Source organism: Oncorhynchus mykiss, chromosome 12 (assembly GCF_013265735.2).
Source record: "Oncorhynchus mykiss isolate Arlee chromosome 12, USDA_OmykA_1.1, whole genome shotgun sequence".
NCBI lineage: Eukaryota > Metazoa > Chordata > Actinopteri > Salmoniformes > Salmonidae > Oncorhynchus > Oncorhynchus mykiss.
In genome coordinates, this window is record NC_048576.1 from 93,464,486 (window position 1) to 93,490,195 (window position 25,710).

The following is a 25,710-nucleotide window of genomic DNA, read 5'->3' on the forward strand; positions in this document are numbered from 1 at the left end:
TTTCCACAGGCTGAACAAATGTAAACTTACCAAGAAAAGCTGTGATGCACTGGCTTCTGTTCTCAAATCCAATTCATGCTGTCTGAGAGTGCTGGACATGAGTGGCAATAAACTCCAGGATTCAGGAGTGAAGCTGCTCTCTGCTGGACTGGAGGATCCACACTGTAAACTGGAAACATTGAAGTAAGTGACTTCGTGACTGTCTCCACTGCAAAGTGAAGTGGATGTTGTAAATATGAAGATGTACATTCTTGTTATACAGTGCCTTGCGAAAGTATTCGGCCCCCTTGAACTTTGCGACCTTTTGCCACATTTCAGGCTTCAAACATAAAGATATAAAACTGTATTTTTTTTGTGAAGAATCAAGTGGGACACAATCATGAAGTGGAACGACATTTATTGGATATTTCAAACTTTTTTAACAAATCAAAAACTGAAAAGCCATACATGCTCATGGAGGATAACACACAATACAGTCTGGGACTTATTTCCATTGTTAAATCATGGAGGATAACACACAATACAGTCTGGGACTTATTTCCATTGTTAAATCATGGAGGATAACACACAATACAGTCTGGGACATATTTCCATTGTTAAGTCATGGAGGATAACACACAATACAGTCTGGGACTTATTTCCATTGTTAAGTCATGGAGGATAACACACAATACAGTCTGGGACTTATTTCCATTGTTAAATCATGGAGGATAACACACAATACAGTCTGGGACATATTTCCATTGTTAAGTCATGGAGGATAACACACAATACAGTCTGGGACTAATTCCCATTGTTAAATTATGGAGGATAACACACAAAGTCTGGGACCAATTCCCATTGTGGTCCTGTCACGTTCATTTGTAGAAACGGACCAAGGCGCAGCGAGTTCCACATAATATTTATTTGAAAGTGAAACTAAGCAGAGACAAACAAATAAACAATAAACTAACCGTGACTACAGAGATGCTACGTGCACTAACTCAAACAAATAAACAAACTAACAACTAACCGTGACTACAGAGATGCTACGTGCACTAACTCAAACAAATAAACAATAAACTAACCGTGACTACAGAGATGCTACGTGCACTAACTCAAACAAATAAACAATAAACTAACAACTAACCGTGACTACAGAGATGCTACGTGCACTAACTCAAAATACACACTATCTCAAAACAATATCCCATAAAACACAGGTGGAAAAATACTACTTAATATGATCCCCAATTAGAGACAACGATAGCCAGCTGCCTCAAATTGAGAATCATACTAAACACCCAAACATAGAAAAACTAAACTAGAACCCCACATAGAAAATAATAACTAGAAAAAAAAAACAGTCACCCCCTGACCTACTCGACCATAGAAAATAAGAGTTCTTTATGGTCAGGACGTGACAGGTCCTCTTACAGTGTAATAATATCTAACAATTCACAACAATACACACACACACACACACACACACACACACATCTAAAAAAAAAAAATTGAATCAAGAAATATATAAAAATTAGTACGAGCAATGTTGGAGTCCGGAGAAAAAATAATATAAATGCATGTATGTGTATATGTCACAGGAGGTTGGTGGCACCTGAATTGGGGAGGACAGGCTCATGGTAATGACTGGAGCGGAATCGGTGGAATGGTATCAAATACATCAAACACATGGTTTCCATGGTTTCCAGGTGTCTTGTGCCATTCTATTTGCTCCGTTTCAGCCGTTATTATGAGCCGTCCTCCCCTCAGCAGCCTCCACAGGTATATGTGATGGGATGTATAGACGTTATTATGAGCCGTCCTCCCCTCAGCAGCCTCCACAGGTATATGTGATGGGATGTATAGACGTTATTATGAGCCGTCCTCCCCTCAGCAGCCTCCACAGGTATATGTGATGGGATGTATAGACGTTATTATGAGCCGTCCTCCCCTCAGCAGCCTCCACAGGTATATGTGATGGGATGTATAGACGTTATTATGAGCCGTCCTCCCCTCAGCAGCCTCCACAGGTATATGTGATGGGATGTATAGACGTTATTATGAGCCGTCCTCCCCTCAGCAGCCTCCACAGGTATATGTGATGGGATGTATAGACGTTATTATGAGCCGTCCTCCCCTCAGCAGCCTCCACAGGTATATGTGATGGGATGTATAGACGTTATTATGAGCCGTCCTCCCCTCAGCAGCCTCCACAGGTATATGTGATGGGATGTATAGACGTTATTATGAGCCGTCCTCCCCTCAGCAGCCTCCACAGGTATATGTGATGGGATGTATAGACGTTATTATGAGCCGTCCTCCCCTCAGCAGCCTCCACAGGTATATGTGATGGGATGTATAGATGTTATTATGAGCCGTCCTCCCCTCAGCAGCCTCCACAGGTATATGTGATGGGATGTATAGACGTTATTATGAGCCGTCCTCCCCTCAGCAGCCTCCACAGGTATATGTGATGGGATGTATAGACGTTATTATGAGCCGTCCTCCCCTCTGCAGCCTCCACAGGTATATGTGATGGGATGTATAGACGTTATTATGAGCCGTCCTCCCCTCAGCAGCCTCCACAGGTATATGTGATGGGATGTATAGACGTTATTATGAGCTGTCCTCCCCTCAGCAGCCTCCACAGGTATATGTGATGGGATGTATAGACGTTATTATGAGCCGTCCTCCCCTCAGCAGCCTCCACAGGTATATGTGATGGGATGTATAGACGTTATTATGAGCCGTCCTCCCCTCAGCAGCCTCCACAGGTATATGTGATGGGATGTATAGACGTTATTATGAGCCGTCCTCCCCTCAGCAGCCTCCACTGGTATATGTGATGGGATGTATAGACGTTATTATGAGCCGTCCTCCCCTCAGCAGCCTCCACTGGTATATGTGATGGGATGTATAGACGTTATTATGAGCCGTCCTCCCCTCAGCAGCCTCCACTGGTATATGTGATGGGATGTATAGACGTTATTATGAGCCGTCCTCCCCTCAGCAGCCTCCACAGGTATATGTGATGGGATGTATAGACGTTATTATGAGCCGTCCTCCCCTCAGCAGCCTCCACTGGTATATGTGATGGGATGTATAGACGTTATTATGAGCCGTCCTCCCCTCAGCAGCCTCCACAGGTATATGTGATGGGATGTATAGACGTTATTATGAGCCGTCCTCCCCTCAGCAGCCTCCACCGGTATATGTGATGGGATGTATAGACGTTATTATGAGCCGTCCTCCCCTCAGCAGCCTCCACCGGTATATGTGATGGGATGTATAGACGTTATTATGAGCCGTCCTCCCCTCAGCAGCCTCCACCGGTATATGTGATGGGATGTATAGACGTTATTATGAGCCGTCCTCCCCTCAGCAGCCTCCACCGGTATATGTGATGGGATGTATAGACGTTATTATGAGCCGTCCTCCCCTCAGCAGCCTCCACAGGTATATGTGATGGGATGTATAGATGTTATTATGAGCTGTCCTCCCCTCAGCAGCCTCCACTGGTATATGTGATGGGATGTATAGACGTTATGGACAGTATGTCAAATTGTATTGGTCACATACACATGGTTAGCAGATGTTAATGCGAATGTTGCTAAATTTTTGTGCTTCTAGTTCCCGACTATGCAGTAATATCTAACAAGTAATCTAACAAATTCACAACAACTACCTTATACACACAAATGTAAAGGGATGAATTAGAATATGTACATATAAATATATGGATGAGCGATGGCCGTGCGACATAGGCCAGATGCATTAGATTGTATAGAATACAGTATATACAGTTGAAGTCAGAAGTTTACGTACACTTAGGTTAAAATCATTAAAACTTGTTTTTCAACCACTCCACACATTCCTTAACAAAGTTAACAAACTATAGTTTTGGCAAGTCGGTTAGGACATCTACTTTGTGCATGATACAAGTAATTTTTTCAACAATTGTTTACAGACAGATTATTTCACTTATAATTCACTGTATCACAATTCCAGTGGGTCAGAAGTTTAAATACACTAAGTTGACTGTGCCTTTAAACAGCCTGGAAAATTCCAGAAAATTATGTCATGGCTTTAGAAGCTTTGATAGGCTAATTGACATCATTTGAGTCAATTGGAGGTTTACCTGTGGATGTATTTCAAGGACTACCTTCAAACTCAGTGCCCCTTTGCTTGACATCATGGGAAAATCAAAAGAAATGGTAGACCTCCACAATTCTGGTTCCTCATTGGGAGCAATTTCCAAACGCCTGAAGGTACCACGTTCATCTGTACAAACAATAGTAAGCAAGTAAAAACACCACAGGACCACGCAGCCTCCGTACCGCTCAGGAAGGAGACGCGTTCTGTCTCCTAGAGATGAACGTACTTTGGTGCGAAAAGTGCAAATCAATCCTAGAACAACAGCAAAGGACCTTGTGAAGATGCTGGAGGAAACAGCTAGAAAATTATCTGTATCCACAGTAAAACGAGTCCTATATCGACATAACCTGAAAGGCCACTCAGCAAGGAATAATCCACTGCTCCAAAACCGCCATAAAAAACCCCAGACAACGGTTTGCAACTGCACACGGGGACAAAGATCGTACTTTTTGGAGAAATGTCCTCTGGTCTGATGAAACAAAAATAGAACTGTTTGGCCGTAATGACCATCGTTATGTTTGGAGGAAAAAGGGGGCTGCTTGCATGCCGAAGAACACCATCCCAACCGTGAAGCACGGTGGTGGCAACATCATGTTGTGGGGGTGCTTTTCTGCAGGAGGTACTGGTGCACTTCACAAAATAGATGGCATCATGAGTTAGGAAAATTATGTGGATATATTGAAGAAACATCTCAAGACATCAGTCAGGAAGTTAAAGCTTGGCTGCAAATGGGTCTTCCGAATGGACAATGACCCCAAGCATACTTCCAAAGTTGTGGCAAAATGGCTTAAGGACAACAAAGTCAAGGTATTGGAGTCACCATCACAAAGCTTTGACTTCAATCCTATAGAAAGTTTGCGGGCAGAACTGAAAAAGCGTGTGCAAGCAAGGAGGCCTACAAACCTGACTCAGTTACACCAGCTCTGTCAGGAGGAATGGGACAACATTCACCCAACTTATTGTGGGAAGCTTGTGGACCCGTTTGACCCAAGTTAAACAATTTAAAGGCAATGCTACCAAATACTAATTGAGTGTATGTAAACTTCCGACCCACTGGGAATGTGATGAAAGAAATAAAAGCTGAAATAAATCATTCTCTCTACTATTATTCTGACATTTCACATTCCTACAATAAAGTGGTGATTCTAACTGACCAAAGACAGGGAATTTTTATTAGGATTAAATGTCAGGAATTGTGAAAAACTGAGTTCAAATGTATTTGGCTATGGTGTATATAAACTTCCAACTTCAACTGTATATATGAGATGAGTATGTAGGATATGTATACATTATCAAAGTGGCATTATTTAAAGTGACGAGTGATACCTTTTATTAAATGTATTTAAGTGGCCAGAGATTTGAGTCTGTATGTTGGCAGCAGCCTCTCTATATAAGTGATGGCTGTTTAACAGTCTGATGGCCTTGAGATAGAAGCTGTTTTTCAGTCTCTCGGTCCCAGCTTTGATGCACCTGTACTGACCTCGCCTGGATGATAGCGGGGTGAACAGGCAGTGGCTTGGGTGGTTGTTGTCCTCGATGATCTTTTTGGCCATTCCGTGACATCGGGTTCTGTAGGTGTCCTGGAGGGCAGTTAGTTTGCCCCCGGTGATGCGTTGTGCAGACCGCACTACCCTCTGGAGAGCCTTGCGGTCTTGAGGGCGGTGCAGTTGTCGTACCAGGAGCTGATACAGCCCGACAGGATGCTCACGATTGTGCATCTGTAAAGGTTTGTGAGTGTTTTAGATGGGGGGGTGAGTGGTTATTTTCCTGACACCACACTCAGAGGGCCGTCTCGTCGTTGTTGGTAATCAGGCCTACTACTGTTGTGACGTCTGCAAATTTGATGATTGAGTTGGAGGCGTGGCCACGCAGTCATGGGTGAACAGGAAGTACAGAGGGGGCTGAGCACGCACCCTTGTGGGGCCCCAGTGTTGATCAGCACAGTGGAGGCGTTTTTTCCTACCTTCACCAGCTGGGGACGACTGTCAGGAAGTCCAGGACCCAGATGCACTGGGCGGGGTTCAGACCCAGATCCCTGAACTTAATGATAAGCTTGGAGGGTACTATGGTGTTGAAGGCTGAGCCAATGAGTTTTACTTACGTTTCACTTGTGCCTGGGATTTAATCCAATGCGGTGCACTGGACAGCCGACATTAAAAGTCACAAAGGTAATTTATGCCTGAGTTGACATGCGCTACATTTACAGTGAATGGGATCTCTACAAGTGTTGGCAAAATGTTGTCAGTATTGTCGACTGTCCAGTTGCTGCCCTATAACGCCTTGGATTGAATTCCTCTTGTCACTATTTCAATTTTTATCTTTAACACTGAATTTTTGGAAAAGGACCCATAAATTAGCATTTCACTGTTAGTCTACACCTGTTGTTTAAGAAGCATGTGACAAATACAATTTTATTTGATCTTGGCCTTGGTCTCTGATGTAGCATACATTTTGTCAGCAGTTTGTATAGATGTGTCATGGAGTATGTACAATTATCACATGAAATTATGAATCGGGGCACCAGTCCATTATTTGACAAAATTGATCAGTTTAGTTGTGTTCATTTCAATTCAATAAAAGGTTCAACATATGAAATTAAAATGACACTTGTCTGCCTCACTTTCCACAGGCTGTCAGGCTGCAGCATCACAGGGAAAGGCTGTGCTTCTCTTGCTTCAGCTCTGAGGTCAAACCCCTCCCACCTGAAGGAGCTGGACCTGAGTGGAAATACTCCAGGAGACTCTGGAGTAAAGCTGCTCTCTTCTGTACAAGAGGATCCCCTCTATACACTGGAGAGACTGCGGTGAGTTTTACTGATCAGGTTCATGAGCACACTGATATAGTGATCAGTAAGCCATTGTAGACATCCAGACACGGGGTCATATTCAACACATGCTTGCTTCTTATTGGATAAGTTCAGGTAGTTCCTGCCCGTTTTGTTCCGTGTTCTTCTCTTTGATGTCTAGTGAATACGACCCCTATATGTCTATGCTGCTGTATGAGGACTTAGATCCACTTCCCTTCTTTCCTTCCCAGGTTAAATGATTGACAGCTCACAGATTCAGTGAAGGAATGGCTTCAACTCAAAATCCTTGGTTGTGGTAGTGCGCCGCAGTTACATGTTTTTCCAACAGTTACTAAATTCATTTCAAAGTGCGTGAATGTAAATATTTAATGTGTTGAATCAATGATAATAGCTCCTTGAATCTCTCAATCAATCAGAGAGCTCTGGCGATGTGGTGCCAGGAAAATAACCTCAACAAACACGTCACCAGGGACATACTGCCTGCCCTCCAGGACATCTACAGCACCCGGTGTCACAGGAAAGCCAAGAAGATCATCAAGGATCTCAGCCCCCCGAGCCACGACCTGTTCACCTCGCTACCGTGTAGAAGGAGGAGACAGTACAGGTGCATCAAAACCGGGACAGAGAGACAGGACAGCTTTTATCTCCAGGCCATCAGACTGTTAATTAGGGGGGAGGGGTGGGTGGTTGGAGGGGTGTGGCTGAAGAAACGGGATGAGAGGTTCAGACCCACTTTTTAGTTTTCTTGTTTGAACATTGTACCAGTGTTCTGTTAGCTTAGTAAAAAGCCCTCCTTTTATAATGACATGTTATATACATATTGACTGTAGTTCAGTGTTACTTTAGTCAGCGTCTTCATCTCAACAACCTTATAGTCTTCCTAGTGACTGTACATCTTACCAGACTGTATTTCAGTGTATTATGTCTCAGGATTGTCTTGTGTTGTACACGGCTTTGTTTTTATTGTAGCAGCTTGGCTTTTTGAAAATGTAGAATTTCTGACATTCTATGTGACCCTGTGTGTTAATCTCTGGTCAACTGTATTTCATATTCTTTATACCAAGTAAAGCTGTTATTCATATTGCCGTGTGACATTGTGTCCGTCTGTGATTGAATTACAGCTATGAATGTTCCTACAGTAATAAATAGGTCTACCTGTGTGGTGAAAGCTATGATCCCTTATTGATGTCACCTGTTAAATCCACTTCAGTGTAGATGAAGGGGAGGAGACAGGTTTAAATAAGGATTTTTAAGCCTTCAGAGAATTGAGACATGGATTGTGTACAGTATGTGGGCCAAGGCATTTAAGGTGTTCTGTTGGTCCAACTAAGATTGATTAAAAATAATAATAATTACCTTTAACTAGGCAAGTCAGTTAAGAACAAATTCTTATTTTCAATGACGGCCTAGGAACAGTGGGTTAACTGCCTGTTCAGGGGCAGAACGACAGATTTGTACCTTGTCAGCTCGGGGTTTGAACTTGCAACCTTCCGGTCCTTCCGGTCCAACGCTCTAACCACTAGGCTACCTGGAACAAAAACATTTCACTACTATACCATATTGTAATAGTTTCTAAATGGGATATGAAGCAGCTAGTTCAGGTGACTATTGCTGCCCAAACCTGAATCTAAAGAACCTAGAAAACCTTTATTATAGAAAGTCACCAAACAATGAAGTAGATGTGAAAACAGACAGACTGTTTTACTATTAAATACATTTTATTACACAAGAGGACAATGACAGTCTGGCCTTTTCACAGAAAGACAACTATGAACATCTCATTGTGGGTCTTCTGGTTGGTCAGTAAAGCAGAGAGACATGCAGTCTGAGCAGCTCCTTACTGCTGTGTGTGTGTCTAAAGACCGATAATATTGGACAGCTAGATACTTCCTTCCCCCCCATTAGTCCCCCTTCCTCCCCCACCATTAGTCCCCCTCCCTTCCCTCCCATATTGTCTTCTCTCTCCTCAGCCCCAGTTGTGTTGGTCTTCCTCTGTGGTGGTCAGTATGTCAGTAACCAGGCCGGTGCCAATAGTTTTGTTGCCATCTCTGAGAGTGAACCGTTGACCTTTCTCCAGAATCATAGGCTGGCGCAGCGTGAGGGTCAGAGATGTGTCTTCACCTGGCATCACCATGTCCTGTTAGAGAGGAGGAGAAGGTAAAGCACAGCCCTGGAACTATGGTACACACTTTATTTTAGAATACACAAATCACATTGGGGAAAAAGATTGACAGATGGACACATACCTTGTCTCCTGCCAGGTAGACCCTGCAGGCCATGTCCCAGGTGAGGGAGAACATGACTGGCATGAAGTTACTGACAAAGGGCTTGTGTCTGCCTCCCTCCTCCTTACTCAGAACATAGACCTGGGATGAAGAGATGTTTTAATGACAGATGAGTCATTAATGAGTACATAAACACAATTTACAAATATACCACAAATACTATATACCATAGCTCTAGACAGACATATTTCATTTGATCAAATAGTTGAGGGTCAAATTTAAAACGCTGAATAAAGGGAAATTATTTCAGAAGACGATATACTGGGAATACTAGACTGCAACACTACGCATACAGTACACCTAGAGTTCACACTCCTCTAGGGCTGCTAACTGAAGATACAGACCTGGACTTTATTTATTTATGATATGATACAGACCTGGACTTTATTTATTTATGATATGATACAGACCTGGACTTTATGATATGATACAGACCTGGACTTTATGATATGATACAGACCTGGACTTTATGATATGATACAGGCCTGGACTTTATGATATGATACAGGCCTGGACTTTATGATATGATACAGACCTGGACTTTATGATATGATACAGACCTGGGCCTGGACTTTATGATATGATACAGACCTGGGCCTGGACTTTATGATATGATACAGACCTGGGCCTGGACTTTATGATATGATACAGGCCTGGACTTTACGATATGATACAGGCCTGGACTTTATGATATGATACAGGCCTAGACTTTACGATATGATACAGGCCTGGACTTTATGATATGATACAGACCTGGGCCTGGACTTTATGATATGATACAGGCCTGGGCCTGGACTTTATGATATGATACAGGCCTGGGCCTGGACTTTATGATATGATACAGACCTGGACTTTATGATATGATACAGGCCTGGACTTTATGATATGATACAGGCCTGGGCCTGGACTTTATGATATGATACAGACCTGGGCCTGGACTTTATGATATGATACAGGCCTGGACTTTATGATATGATACAGGCCTGCACTTTATGATATGATACAGGCCTGGACTTTATGATATGATACAGGCCTGGACTTTATGATATGATACAGGCCTGGACTTTATGATATGATACAGGCCTGGACTTTATGATATGATACAGACCTGGGCCTGGACTTTATGATATGATACAGACCTGGACTTTATGATATGATACAGGCCTGGACTTTATGATATGATACAGGCCTGGGCCTGGACTTTATGATATGATACAGACCTGGGCCTGGACTTTATGATATGATACAGACCTGGGCCTGGACTTTATGATATGATACAGGCCTGGACTTTATGATATGATACAGACCTGGGCCTGGACTTTATGATATGATACAGACCTGGGCCTGGACTTTATGATATGATACAGGCCTGGACTTTATGATATGATACATGCCTGGGCCTGGACTTTATGATATGATACAGGCCTGGACTTTATGATATGATACAGGCCTGGACTTTATGATATGATACAGGCCTGGGCCTGGACTTTATGATATGATACAGGCCTGGGCCTGGACTTTATGATATGATACAGGCCTGGACTTTATGATATGATACAGGCCTGGACTTTATGATATGATACAGGCCTGGACTTTACGATATGATACAGACCTGGACTTTATGATATGATACAGGCCTGGACTTTATGATATGATACAGGCCTGGACTTTATGATATGATACAGACCTGGACTTTACGATATGATACAGACCTGGACTTTATGATATGATACAGGCCTGGACTTTATGATATGATACAGGCCTGGACTTTATGATATGATACAGGCCTGGACTTTATGATATGATACAGGCCTGGACTTTATGATATGATACAGGCCTGGACTTTATGATATGATACAGGCCTGGACTTTATGATATGATACAGACCTGGGCCTGGACTTTATATGATATGATACAGACCTGGGCCTGGACTTTATGATATGATACAGACCTGGACCTGGACTTTATGATATGATACAGACCTGGGCCTGGACTTTATGATATGATACAGACCTGGGCCTGGACTTTATGATATGATACAGACCTGGGCCTGGACTTTATGATATGATACAGACCTGGGCCTGGACTTTATGATATGATACAGACCTGGGCCTGGACTTTATGATATGATACAGACCTGGGCCTGGACTTTATGATATGATACAGGCCTGGACTTTATGATATGATACAGGCCTGGGCCTGGACTTTATGATATGATACAGGCCTGGGCCTGGACTTTATGATATGATACAGGCCTGGACTTTATGATATGATACAGGCCTGGACTTTATGATATGATACAGGCCTGGACTTTACGATATGATACAGACCTGGACTTTACGATATGATACAGGCCTGGACTTTACGATATGATACAGGCCTGGACTTTATGATATGATACAGGCCTGGACTTTATGATATGATACAGACCTGGACTTTACGATATGATACAGACCTGGACTTTACGATATGATACAGGCCTGGACTTTATGATATGATACAGGCCTGGACTTTATGATATGATACAGGCCTGGACTTTATGATATGATACAGGCCTGGACTTTATGATATGATACAGGCCTGGACTTTATGATATGATACAGGCCTGGACTTTATGATATGATACAGACCTGGGCCTGGACTTTATATGATATGATACAGACCTGGGCCTGGACTTTATGATATGATACAGACCTGGACCTGGACTTTATGATATGATACAGACCTGGGCCTGGACTTTATATGATATGATACAGACCTGGGCCTGGACTTTATGATATGATACAGACCTGGGCCTGGACTTTATGATATGATACAGACCTGGGCCTGGACTTTATGATATGATACAGACCTGGGCCTGGACTTTATGATATGATACAGACCTGGGCCTGGACTTTATGATATGATACAGACCTGGGCCTGGACTTTATGATATGATACAGACCTGGGCCTGGACTTTATGATATGATACAGACCTGGGCCTGGACTTTATGATATGATACAGACCTGGGCCTGGACTTTATGATATGATACAGACCTGGGCCTGGACTTTATGATATGATACAGGCCTGGGCCTGGACTTTATGATATGATACAGGCCTGGGCCTGGACTTTATGATATGATACAGGCCTGGACTTTATGATATGATACAGGCCTGGGCCTGGACTTTATGATATGATACAGGCCTGGGCCTGGACTTTATGATATGATACAGGCCTGGGCCTGGACTTTATGATATGATACAGGCCTGGACTTTATGATATGATACAGGCCTGGACTTTATGATATGATACAGGCCTGGACTTTATGATATGATACAGGCCTGGACTTTATGATATGATACAGGCCTGGACTTTATGATATGATACAGGCCTGGACTTTACGATATGATACAGACCTGGACTTTATGATATGATACAGGCCTGGACTTTATGATATGACACAGGCCTGGACTTTATGATATGATACAGACCTGGACTTTACGATATGATACAGACCTGGACTTTATGATATGATACAGGCCTGGACTTTATGATATGATACAGGCCTGGACTATATGATATGATACAGGCCTGGACTATATGATATGATACAGGCCTGGACTTTATGATATGATACAGGCCTGGACTTTATGATATGATACAGGCCTGGACTTTATGATATGATACAGGCCTGGACTTTATGATATGATACATGCCTGGACTTTATGATATGATACAGACCTGGACTTTATGATATGATACAGACCTGGACTTTATGATATGATACAGGCCTGGACTTTATGATATGATACAGGCCTGGACTTTATGATATGATACAGGCCTGGACTTTATGATATGATACAGGCCTGGACTTTATGATATGATACAGGCCTGGGCCTGGACTTTATGATATGATACAGACCTGGGCCTGGACTTTATATGATATGATACAGACCTGGGCCTGGACTTTATATGATATGATACAGACCTGGGCCTGGACTTTATATGATATGATACAGACCTGGGCCTGGACTTTATATGATATGATACAGACCTGGGCCTGGACTTTATATGATATGATACAGACCTGGGCCTGGACTTTATGATATGATACAGACCTGGGCCTGGACTTTATGATATGATACAGACCTGGGCCTGGACTTTATGATATGATACAGACCTGGGCCTGGACTTTATGATATGATACAGACCTGGGCCTGGACTTTATGATATGATACAGACCTGGGCCTGGACTTTATGATATGATACAGACCTGGGCCTGGACTTTATGATATGATACACCTTGGCCTGGACTTTATGATATGATAGAGACCTGGGCCTGGACATTATGATATGATACAGACCTGGGCCTGGACATTATGATATGATACAGACCTGGGCCTGGACATTATGATATGATACAGACCTGGGCCTGGACTTTATGATATGATACAGACCTGGGCCTGGACTTTATATGATATGATACAGACCTGGGCCTGGACTTTATATGATATGATACAGACCTGGGCCTGGACTTTTTGATATGATACAGACCTGGGCCTGGACTTTATGATATGATACAGACCTGGGCCTGGACTTTATGATATGATACAGACCTGGGCCTGGACTTTATGATATGATACAGACCTGGGCCTGGACTTTATGATATGATACAGACCTGGGCCTGGACTTTATGATATGATACAGATCTGGGCCTGGACTTTATGATATGATACAGACCTGGGCCTGGACTTTCTGGTGGGGCTGGATGGAGCCTGGTTTGCTCATAACCATCCCTCTCCTAATGTCCTCCCTCTTCAGCCCTCGGACCAGAGCCCCCAGGTTATCTCCTGCCTCTGCTCTGTCCAGAGACTGGTGGAACATCTCAATGCCTGGGGAGGAGAGAGGGAAAGAAAGAGGTGGAGAAGGGAGGTGAAGGAAGAACAATTAGACTCAGAACGGTGGTATGTTTTGAGGTTTAGGATGGAGTTGACGGGTTACCAGAGGGATATTTTGGGTAACTGTCCAGTAGTCTTATTAGTGGGTAATTGGTGCTAGAAGTGCAGTGGAGAAACTGTTGTAGTTGTAACTTGGTGTTAGAGCTAGTTCTGTCACCACTCTGTACTAGGGGTTAGAGCTAGTTCTGTCACTACACTGTACTAGGGGTTAGAGCTAGTTCTGTCACCACTCTGTACTAGGGGTTAGAGCTAGTTCTGTCACTACACTGTACTAGGGGTTAGAGCTAGTTCTGTCACTACACTGTACTAGGGGTTAGAGCTAGTTCTGTCACTACACTGTACTAGGGGTTAGAGCTAGTTCTGTCACCACTCTGTACTAGGGGTTAGAGCTAGTTCTGTCACCACTCTGTACTAGGGGTTAGGGCTAGTTCTGTCACCACTCTGTACTAGGGGTTAGGGCTAGTTCTGTCACCACTCTGTACTAGGGGTTAGGGCTAGTTCTGTCACCACTCTGTACTAGGGGTTAGAGCTAGTTCTGTCAGTACTCTGTACTAGGGGTTAGAGCTAGTTCTATAGGTACACTGTGACAATGAACAGCAATTAGTGTTAAACTGTACAGGAATAATTCTAGTAATATGAACACAGTTTTACAGCATATGTTACCCTGTGTGCTACAGCTCTAAAATTGAAATCAATCTTTCTATAGTGGTGTGGCTCCCCATTCACTTACCAGTGACCACAGACTTAAAGGCACGGTTGTGCCCCACAAACTCACAGTCGTCGCCCTTCTTAATGACACCCCTCTCCAAAGTGCCAGTCACCACCGTACCCCTGCCTGAAAGAGGGATGAATGAATACACGTTTAATAAATGGTGTTGATACCCAGAGAGAGACGTGGTTGGACAACAGCAGAAAGATCAGAACAGAGAGAGACGTGGTTGGACAACAGCAGACAGATCAGAACAGAGAGAGACGTGGTTGGACAACAGCAGACAGATCAGAACAGAGAGAGACGTGGTTAGACAACAGCAGAAAGATCAGAACAGAGAGAGAGACGTGGTTAGACAACAGCAGACAGATCAGAACAGAGAGAGACGTGGTTGGACAACAGCAGACAGATCAGAACAGAGAGAGACGTGGTTGGACAACAGCAGACAGATCAGAACAGAGAGAGACGTGGTTGGACAACAGCAGAAAGATCAGAACAGAGAGAGACGTGGTTGGACAACAGCAGACAGATCAGAACAGAGAGAGACGTGGTTAGACAACAGCAGAAAGATCAGAACAGAGAGAGACGTGGTTGGACAACAGCAGACAGATCAGAACAGAGAGAGACGTGGTTGGACAACAGCAGAAAGATCAGAACAGAGAGAGACGTGGTTGGACAACAGCAGACAGATCAGAACAGAGAGAGACGTGGTTGGACAACAGCAGACAGATCAGAACAGAGAGAGACGTGGTTAGACAACAGCAGAAAGATCAGAACAGAGAGAGAGACGTGGTTAGACAACAGCAGACAGATCAGAACAGAGAGAGACGTGGTTGGACAACAGCAGACAGATCAGAACAGAGAGAGACGTGGTTGGACAACAGCAGACAGATCAGAACAGAGAGAGACGTGGTTAGACAACAGCAGAAAGATCAGAACAGAGAGAGACGTGGTTAGACAACAGCAGAAAGATCAGAACAGAGAGAGACGTGGTTGGACAACAGCAGACAGATCAGAACAGAGAGAGACGTGGTTAGACAACAGCAGAAAGATCAGAACAGAGAGAGACGTGGTTGGACAACAGCAGACAGATCAGAACAGAGAGAGACGTGGTTGGACAACAGCAGACAGATCAGAACAGAGAGAGACGTGGTTAGACAACAGCAGAAAGATCAGAACAGAGAGAGACGTGGTTGGACAACAGCAGACAGATCAGAACAGAGAGAGACGTGGTTGGACAACAGCAGACAGATCAGAACAGAGAGAGACGTGGTTGGACAACAGCAGACAGATCAGAACAGAGAGAGAGACGTGGTTGGACAACAGCAGACAGATCAGAACAGAGAGAGACGTGGTTGGACAACAGCAGACAGATCAGAACAGAGAGAGAGACGTGGTTGGACAACAGCAGACAGATCAGAACAGAGAGAGACGTGGTTGGACAACAGCAGACAGATCAGAACAGAGAGAGACGTGGTTAGACAACAGCAGACAGATCAGAACAGAGAGAGAGACGTGGTTGGACAACAGCAGACAGATCAGAACAGAGAGAGACGTGGTTGGACAACAGCAGACAGATCAGAACAGAGAGAGACGTGGTTGGACAACAGCAGACAGATCAGAACAGAGAGAGACGTGGTTAGACAACAGCAGAAAGATCAGAACAGAGAGAGACGTGGTTAGACAACAGCAGAAAGATCAGAACAGAGAGAGACGTGGTTGGACAACAGCAGACAGATCAGAACAGAGAGAGACGTGGTTAGACAACAGCAGACAGATCAGAACAGAGAGAGACGTGGTTGGACAACAGCAGACAGATCAGAACAGAGAGAGAGACGTGGTTGGACAACAGCAGACAGATCAGAACAGAGAGAGAGACGTGGTTGGACAACAGCAGACAGATCAGAACAGAGAGAGACGTGGTTGGACAACAGCAGAAAGATCAGAACAGAGAGAGACGTGGTTAGACAACAGCAGACAGATCAGAACAGAGAGAGAGACGTGGTTGGACAACAGCAGACAGATCAGAACAGAGAGAGACGTGGTTGGACAACAGCAGACAGATCAGAACAGAGAGAGACGTGGTTAGACAACAGCAGACAGATCAGAACAGAGAGAGAGACGTGGTTGGACAACAGCAGACAGATCAGAACAGAGAGAGACGTGGTTGGACAACAGCAGACAGATCAGAACAGAGAGAGACGTGGTTAGACAACAGCAGACAGATCAGAACAGAGAGAGACGTGGTTAGACAACAGCAGAAAGATCAGAACAGAGAGAGACGTGGTTAGACAACAGCAGAAAGATCAGAACAGAGAGAGACGTGGTTAGACAACAGCAGAAAGATCAGAACAGAGAGAGACGTGGTTAGACAACAGCAGAAAGATCAGAACAGAGACAGAAGTACTGACAGCTGACGGGACAAGGGGGCAGGCTCTGTATGCACGGGACAGTGGGATCCTATCACTGTGTTTTATCTATTGTCATGTTTTCATTAGGAAACACCTATCTGAAGTGCACAGTGGAAGAGCTTGAATTTATCCCTGCAGTACTTCTGAATGATGTCATTTAAAATAGCTTAACAATGAGTCAGATCAATGACATAGAAAGGAGAAGAAACCATGTAGTGGCAACAGCTTTTTAACTAAATGACAAATCTGGGTTTCTTTACAATTTGAGCTAGTTGTCAGTCACCTGGGATGGAGTAGACTCCCTCAATGGGCAGCAGGAAGGGTTTCTCCAGCTCTCTCTTGGGCAGAGGGACGTATTCATCCACTACTGCTAGGAGCTTCAGCACTGCGTTCACCCCCAGGTCAGGCTGTTTGTTCTGGGAGGGGAGGTTAGACGAGATGAGACAACAGGTAAGGTTTCACCTAAAAGTTATCCTCAATTACCAGACTGATTACCGCTGCACTATCTGTCTGGAAGGGACGCCGTTTGGGCCAAGAGGCGTTGCACAAAACAAATTCAAAAGTGATTGAATCACCTTCAAACCAATCAGAAGAGAGGCCACAGTGCTGCATTTTTCGGAAGTAAGACAAGCACTTGCCATTTTTCAAGAGAAAGGCATGTCGAACAGCAGGACAAATCAGCTAAATGAGCCAAAAAAGGCAGATAAATATTATCAACGTGAGAATAAAATAAATTTTGTAGCCCAACATCAGCTAGGGATATATCTAACGAATTTGCACCTAATATTTTTGCCAAACTGTAGAGATGAATGTACTGCATCAGAATCAATACAGAGAAAGTCTTGATACAGTAACCTCAGATAGCCTTCAGTTCTCTAATTTAGATGAGATGCTTTCACACAGAACGGAGCAGCTCTGATAGGGAGCAGAGTTTATTTAGCAGAGTTCAGACTGTCATGTAAAGCTTTATATTTAGCCATCACCTTGTAAGTAGGACGTTACATGTGTTGTCTACTGTCTGTCTACTGTCTGTCTACTGTCTGTCAGCAATGGTGCTACGTGTCCGTCATCAACTAAACCAATCCCATAGTTCAGAGGATGCTGATTGGTGTGAAGCAATGGTGATAGAAAAGACGGGGCTCATGCTGTCGCAGCCCTACCAGACTGACACCCCTGCCAGACTGATATCCCTGCCAGACTGATACCCCTGCCAGACTGATACCCCTGCCAGACTGATACCCCTGCAGCGTTTAATGTAAGCTTGTGTTTAATGTAAGCTTGCGGGGTCAGGAGGATTTGTGAGGCTACGTAAAATGACCACATTGAAATAAGTCAGTTGACTTTGTGTTTTTAAACATCAATTATGTCGCATGTTTGTATTATTGTACGAACATGGCTGAAGCAACAGTATGTATTATAAAACGGTCAAATAAAATACAATGGATCAACCTTCCTAGCGAGCTGACAGCCTATCTGTCATCACCACAACCCTACCTCGTACCAGGCACTCACCTCCAGGGCACAGAGGGCCGAGCCGATGACGACGGGCGTGTTCTCACCGTCGTAGCCAAACTCTGTGAGCAGCTCTCTGATCTCCAGCTCAACCAGCTCCAGCATCTCCTTGTCCTCCACCGCATCCGCCTTGTTCACAAACACCACCACGTGCTCCACGCCGATCTGCCGGGCCAGCAGGAGGTGCTCCCTGGTCTGGGGCATCTGTCCGTCCGTGGCCGCCACCACCAGGATGCAGCCGTCCAGCTGAGCCGTGCCTGTGATCATGTTCTACAGGAGAAAGGTCAACATGTCACCTTGTGTGACAATCTAACTGTCATTCTCTATTTCTTTACCTTTCATACTGAATACTGCATTGTTGAGGAAGAGCCTGCTAGTCACCACCTCTCTGTTCTGTTTATACCTGCTGTGACAAATCAACGTGAACGTGAACTTGAGCCAATGCCCCGAGCCTCAAACCCCCATTAAAATTCTGGTCCCGTAATCACAAAGTGTCTCAGTAGGAGTAGAGATGTAGGATCGGTTTTGCCTTTTAAATGACAGACCTGCCAAACACCCCCGGTACCCCCGGCACCACAGATAATGGTTTTTACATGTTTTTGTCATTTAGCAGCCACTGTTATCCAGAACCACTTACAGGTGCAATTATGGTCAAGTGCCTTGCTCAAGGGCACAGACAGATGTATTACCTAGTCAGCTCAGGGATTTGAACCAGCTAACTTTTGGCTACTGGCCCAACGTTCTTAACTCGTAGGCTACCTGCCACCCCACGCGATACCCACACTGCCCAAATCATAGGCAAATACACATTTGAGTTTCTTTACCTAATAATGATGTTGGCAGAAGACTCAGCAGGAATGCTACAGACTGTTAAAGGTACTTGGTCATTGGCTGCTCTTCAGTAGGTTTTTAGTTTTACCAGGCAACTCAGCTTGCCAGGTAAGAACAAATTCTTATTTTCAATGACGACCTAGGAACAGTGGGTTAACTGCCTTGTTCAGGGGCAGAACAATAGATTTGTACCTTGTCAGCTCAGGAATTCTATCTTGCAACCTTTTGGTTACTAGTCCAACACTCTAACCAGTAGGCTACCTGCCGCCCTTAACTAGAAATACGTTTAAATGTGCAATCAGGGCTCTTCCTAGGATTTTCTGACAAAGTGGTGCTGATGTTGGCCAAAGGTTGGGTACGGGAAGGTCCGGCGTGGTTCAGTCAACTTCCCCCTCAGGAAGTTGGAGCATTTAGCAATTCTGAAAAACCTGTAACTGCCATTTCCTGAAACCTAGAGTCTTAAATTATATCAAACAATGTAGCCAATACAGAAGTCTTGTATGAGCCTAAATAAAACTGAAGTGGTCTCAATGAAGCTATCAGCATTATTCTAGGTTCAATTTAGGGGTAATGATCATTCTAATTAATAGTTGTCTTTATGTGGATAGTCTAGTGAAAATGTAAACAGCCTTGATTTTGTTTGGGGACAAAATTCAGAAATTCAAATTAATTAAATAACTGGATGCAATGTAGCGGTCCCAGCTGACTGTAGCGGTCCCAGCTGACTGTAGCGGTCCCAGCTGACTGTAGCGGTCCCAGCTGACTGTAGCGGTCCCAGCTGACTGTAGCGGTCCCAGCTGACTGTAGCAGTCCCAGCTGACTGTAGCAGTCCTGCTGACTGTAGTAGTCCAGCTGACTGTAGTAGTCCTGCTGACTGTAGTAGTCCTGCTGACTGTAGTAGTCCTGCTGACTGTAGTAGTCCAGCTGACTGTAGTAGTCCTGCTGACTGTAGTAGTCCTGCTGACTGTAGTAGTCCTGCTGACTGTAGTAGTCCTGCTGACTGTAGTAGTCCAGCTGACTGTAGTAGTCCAGCTGACTGTAGTAGTCCTGCTGACTGTAGTAGTCCAGCTGACTGTAGTAGTCCAGCTGACTGTAGTAGTCCAGCTGACTGTAGTAGTCCTGCTGACTGTAGTAGTCCTGCTGACGTTCCAGATCTCCATCCCTGACCTCTTCCATCCAGTTAGGTCTGACTAGCAGGCTGCCATTCATTCAACATGCCTTGTTGTCATCCCTGACCTCTTCCATCCAGTTAGGTCTGACTACCAGGCTGCCATTCATTCAACATGCCTTGTTGTCATCCCTGACCTCATCCATCCAGTGAGGTCTGACTACCAGGCTGCCATTCATTCAACATGCCTTGTTGTCATCCCTGACCTCATCCATCCAGTGAGGTCTGACTACCAGGCTGCCATTCATTCAACATGCCTTGTTGTCATCCCTGACCTCATCCATCCAGTGAGGTCTGACTACCAGGCTGCCATTCATTCAACATGCCTTGTTGTCATCCCTGACCTCATCCATCCAGTGAGGTCTGACTACCAGGCTGCCATTCATTCAACATGCCTTGTTGTCATCCCTGACCTCATCCATCCAGTGAGGTCTGACTACCAGGCTACCATTCATTCAACATGCCTTATTGTCATTGCTGACCTGACTATTATCACATCATTAGCAGCCTACTGTTGACCTCCAGCTATATGAAGAGGACAGATCAACTGATTCATTAACAAGGGACTACTAATCTTTAACAGTGAAAGACTATTAGTGGATTAGCTCTCAAGGCCATGTCTGTTTCCATCCACGCAGCGACGTGCACTGAACTACCGATGCTCTGCACATTTCCTTGCTCGTCAATGCGCTCGCACCTACTACGGTGGCGGAGATCAAAGCATCTGTGGGCAAAAAAAAAGTGCTCTCACTTCGTTGACTAAACGCTGTAGCTAACTACTTCCTTTGTAATGACGCCTTAGTTAAGGAGCCAACTACCAAATAATAGTGGTTATGTGCTTGACTAACACATCCATTACCCAAACATTATTCCTCACACATCAGTGGTATCAACAGACGAAGTGGAGAGCTGCCATCCAGCAGGAGGGAGCAAAAAATACTAAAGGGGGCGGGACAGAGCAGAGGGCGAGAGATTTTCTCTCCACGCCCAGGACCTCTGATTGGCTCAGCTCCAACATCAGATGGTTGAGTCAAAAACAATAATGTGTTCTGTATATTTTAGAGTCGTTTTTTTTTAACCGGAGTAATTTGATCTCAAATTGCGTGCAGGTTGGCAGGTCTGAAATTATAGAGAATAAGAGGGAGGAACTGTTCCTAGATCAGCACTCCTACTGAGACTCTGTGAAAACGGGCCTCGGGGTTATGGCTAAGCAACATGCCGAACATCCCTGTGCCGTATAACTATCCAATCAGATCTTCTCAAACCCACAGAGGGGTTTACCTGACGACTCAAACTGAATTCTTCCACTGCTCTATGTTCGCTACATATTTCAGTCTGAGACTACCATCATTGAAGTGGTTTGTAGTGACTTCAAAATGAGGGGGGGTTGTACAAAACAAAAGTCGTCAGTGATTGGATCGTCTTTCACCAATCAGAGTATCAAAGCCAATGGCAAATTTTCAAAACACCACTTTACCCCCGTGTGTTCTGGCTCTGGCCTAACCCATCAGTTTCTGGGACCAATCAGAATGGTTACATTGTGTTTGTGTTCTAGAAATCGTCAGGTAGGTACGCAGATCCAGACTCATTGTGGGGGAAAAAAACTCTAGTCTGTGGACGTAGCGTGGCATTTGGCTGGAGCAAGGAGGTATGGGTTTAGGGTGGATTTTAGAATGGGAATAACGTGTGTTCAGGCGCTTGTGTTACCTTGACGTAGTCAGCATGGCCCGGGCAGTCTGTGTGTGCATAGTGTCTGTTGGCTGTGGTGTACTCTACATGGGATGCATTGATGGTGATGCCCCTGGCCTTCTCCTCAGGGGCATTGTCAATGTCCTCATACTTCTTATAGCGGGCGCCTCCAGCCTCAGCCAGCACTAGGAACCACAAAGGCTCAATTAGAAACATACAATAGCATCATATATAGAGAACACACAGCATCTGACAGAACATTGTTATTTTGATGGCAGATGCTTTGATTGGTCAACAGTCCACAGTAACTCAGTGGGTTTCAAGCACGCTTGTTATCTGCTTAGTTTGAATTCAATAATACAGATGTAAAATGAGAAAAATAAAAGGTGACATCAGTTACCTTTGGTGATGGCAGCCGTTAGAGTTGTCTTGCCATGGTCAACATGGCCAATCGTGCCAATGTTCACATGGGGCTTGTCTCTTGCGTATGTTTTCTTGGCCTTGGCCTCTGCTGCAAAGTTCCGCCGAGTAAATGGCACTGCACACTGAGAGAGAAAATGGATGAAGAAGAGTGTTTGATGGAAAGCAGGGCCAGAAGACGCATATGGGCAGGAGATCAGTCAAAAAAGGCAATCGTGAACCCAGTTTTTGCCACCCAAAGCATTACTAAGACCAGCAAACATTACTACCCCCTAGGACTGTGATTTTATATCCCTGATTGGTTAGCCATAGGATGTGTGAATGAATGCATACTCAAAACACCGTCTAGGTACTCACCAGTTTATAGGAGCTGTGCAGAAGACCCGGTGAGGAAAGCTGAAGGGCTAGAACGACAACATGTATTTAATAATCAGGTGGACTCCCGAGACCGTCGACTGTGTCAAGAGAAGTCGCTAGCTAAATATCACAAGGTGTACATACATGGCTTAGGGCCATCTAGCTTCGTCCTGCTACATAAGGGATTATGTTGAGACATTGGGTTTATTATATACAACTAGCTATGTTGCGGGACGAAGCTAGGCCATGCATAATGTGAATAGGCTAGTTATCTGTTATAACCTAGGCTACCTCAAAACACATTACTGTTCCCTGTATGTTATTCTTTCAAACTGCAAATGTTTGTGACGCTAGCTACATCGTTAGAAAATTAATTTAGTTTTTAACTGTATCTGACACGTTTCTGATAGGCCCAATGTTTTCACAACGCAAGAGATAGCTAGTTTAACTAATATTATTTAACGTGACCTTGCTCTGCCTGCGGAACTAGTCGAGCGGCTAGCCTGCTACAGCATCCTTGCTCACTAGGATTCATTCAAACCCCACATACGTTTCGTCGCGATTAAAAAGCAAAACATTACAATGGTAAATAAAGATTATTAATAATTGAACGCAGTAAATTACAATATTGGGCGTGTGGTTGTCAATGCGTTGTATAACTTTAACTAACCAGAGAAACATGCACGAAGCCCAACGAGCGCCGCCATCTTGGACTGACAAGCGGATGAAAGTGACGTCATTACATGGTGACCGTTTCTTTTTCTTCTTCGTCTGTGGGTTATGTGGCGGACTACAACCCAAAAAGGTGTGTTGCCGCCACCAACTGGATGGGTTCAAACCAAAACAAGGTAAAAAGAAAATCCATACGTGGTAGGGAAACTAATTTAATCCACCCAAATAAAAATAGTACATTGACAAAACAAAACTCCCACTTCTTCCTTCTTTGAATTCTCCCTATCTCCTTTCTCAGGCTCTAGGGCCTGATTGGGTGGTACGGCTTGTGACAATATTCCATTAAATATAATAGAAAGATAAGAAATCTTTCAGCCCCAGAAACCGCTCTTCTGCATCCACAATGATTTATATCTTCCTGGACCTTCTCTCCACCTTGGCAGTGCCATTAATTACCATAGCTAAAAAGGCCACAAAGTCCACCATCTTAAGTCCAGTGCTTCTCTCCTGTTACTGGGCAAGTGGGCATGAAGGTAATACATACCCATCCTTCCAGTACGTCGTAACGAACTGACTTACAAAACTCTGTATTGGACGAGACTGACCTTACCTTCATTATCCTAGTTACACTTTGGAGTAAATGTTTACAGTAGAATTACTTAACTTCAAAGGAAGTCTGTTTTGCCCGCACAGACTGGAATAGGTTCTGGGATTCTTCCGATGGCATTGAGGAGTACACCACATCAGTCACTGGCTTTATCAATGAGCGCATCGAGGACGTCGTCCCCACAGTGACTGTACGTACATACCCCAACTAGAAGCCATGGATTACAGGCAATATTTGCACTGAGCTAAAGGGTAGAGCTGCCGCTTTCAAGGAGCGGGACTCTAACCCGGAAGCTTATAAGAAATCCCTCTATGCCCTCCAACGAACCATCAAACAGGCAAAGCGTCAATACAGGAATAAGATCGAATTGTAATACATCGGCTCCGATGCCGGTCGAATGTGACAGGGCTTGCAAACTATTACAGGCTACAAAGGGAAGCACATCCACGAGCTGCCCAGTGACACGAGCCTACCAGACGAGCTAAATAACTTCTATGCTCGCTTTGAGGCAAGTAACACTGAAACATGCATGAGTGCATCAGCTGTTCTGGACGACTGTGTGATCATGCTCTCCGCAGTCGATGTGAGTAAGACCTTATAACAAGCTAACATTCACAAGGCCGCTGGTCAGATTGCAGGACGTGTACTCCGAGCATGCACTCACCAACTGGCAAGTGTCTTCACTGACATTTTCGACCTCTCCCTGTCGGAGTCTGTAATACCAACATGTTTCAAGTAGACCACCATAGACCCTGTGCCCAAGAAAACTAAGGTCACCTGCCTAAATGACTACCGACCCGTGGCATTCACGTCTGTAGCCATGAAATGCTGTGGAAGGCTGATCATGGCTCACATCAACACCATTATCCCAGAAACCCTAGACCCACTCCAATCTGCATACCGCACCAACAGATCCAAAGATGATGCAATCTCTATTGCACTCAACACTGCCCTTTCCCACCTGGACAAAATAAACACCTATGTGAGAAGGTTATTAATTGACTACAGCTCAGATTTCAACACCATGGTGCAAAGCTCATCACTGCATACCGCAGTTAACGACCCTGGGACTAAACACCTCCCTCTGCAACTGGATCCTGAACTTCCTGACGGGTCACACCCAGGTGGTAAAGGTAGGTAGCAACACATCCGCCACACTGATCCTC

The 25,710-nt window shown here is 44.5% G+C and overlaps 2 protein-coding genes across 7 annotated transcripts in view; one reads left to right on the plus strand and one right to left on the minus strand.

The window, feature by feature from the left end:
• The window catches only part of LOC110487416 (NACHT, LRR and PYD domains-containing protein 12), a 39,365-nt gene extending 31,262 nt beyond the window's left edge, over positions 1-8,103 (plus strand). For 4 of the 6 annotated variants that reach the window (XM_036939235.1, XM_036939234.1, XM_036939237.1 and 1 more), the window contains 3 exons: positions 10-183; positions 6,767-6,940; positions 7,174-8,033. In XM_036939235.1, the coding sequence (XP_036795130.1) occupies positions 10-183; positions 6,767-6,940; positions 7,174-7,186 (361 nt within the window). In that variant the 3' untranslated portion in view covers positions 7,187-8,033. Of the gene's footprint in view, positions 1-9; positions 184-6,766; positions 6,941-7,173 lie in introns of all 6 variants that reach the window. The other 2 variants (XM_036939238.1, XM_036939239.1) reach the window with 1 other exon arrangement.
• Positions 8,104-8,637: 534 nt separating this feature from the next.
• Positions 8,638-24,047, minus strand: LOC110487430 (elongation factor Tu, mitochondrial). The gene is made up of 10 exons (XM_036939253.1): positions 23,936-24,047; positions 23,266-23,312; positions 22,889-23,033; positions 22,507-22,673; positions 18,801-19,070; positions 17,572-17,704; positions 14,899-15,003; positions 13,951-14,102; positions 9,190-9,309; positions 8,638-9,080 (listed from the first exon to the last, which is right to left on the minus strand). The coding sequence occupies exons 1-10, from the start codon at positions 24,003-24,005 to the stop codon at positions 8,910-8,912; spliced, it is 1,380 nt and encodes a 459-aa protein (XP_036795148.1). The 5' UTR covers positions 24,006-24,047; the 3' UTR covers positions 8,638-8,909.
• Between the last annotated feature and the right edge of the window lie 1,663 nt (positions 24,048-25,710).

What these genes read in the sequence shown, in the direction of transcription:
- LOC110487430 (XM_036939253.1), bottom strand. Translation starts at nt 24,005, where the DNA reads ATGACGTCACTTTCATCCGCTTGTCAGTCCAAGATGGCGGCGCTCGTT. An exon ending in TGCACAGCTCCTATAAACTG is followed by an intron (nt 23,034 to 23,265) that starts GTGAGTACCTAG and finishes TTTCTCTCTCAG; the next exon opens with TGTGCAGTGCCATTTACTCG. An exon ending in GGGAGTCTACTCCATCCCAG is followed by an intron (nt 15,004 to 17,571) that starts GTGACTGACAAC and finishes TCCCTCTTTCAG; the next exon opens with GCAGGGGTACGGTGGTGACT.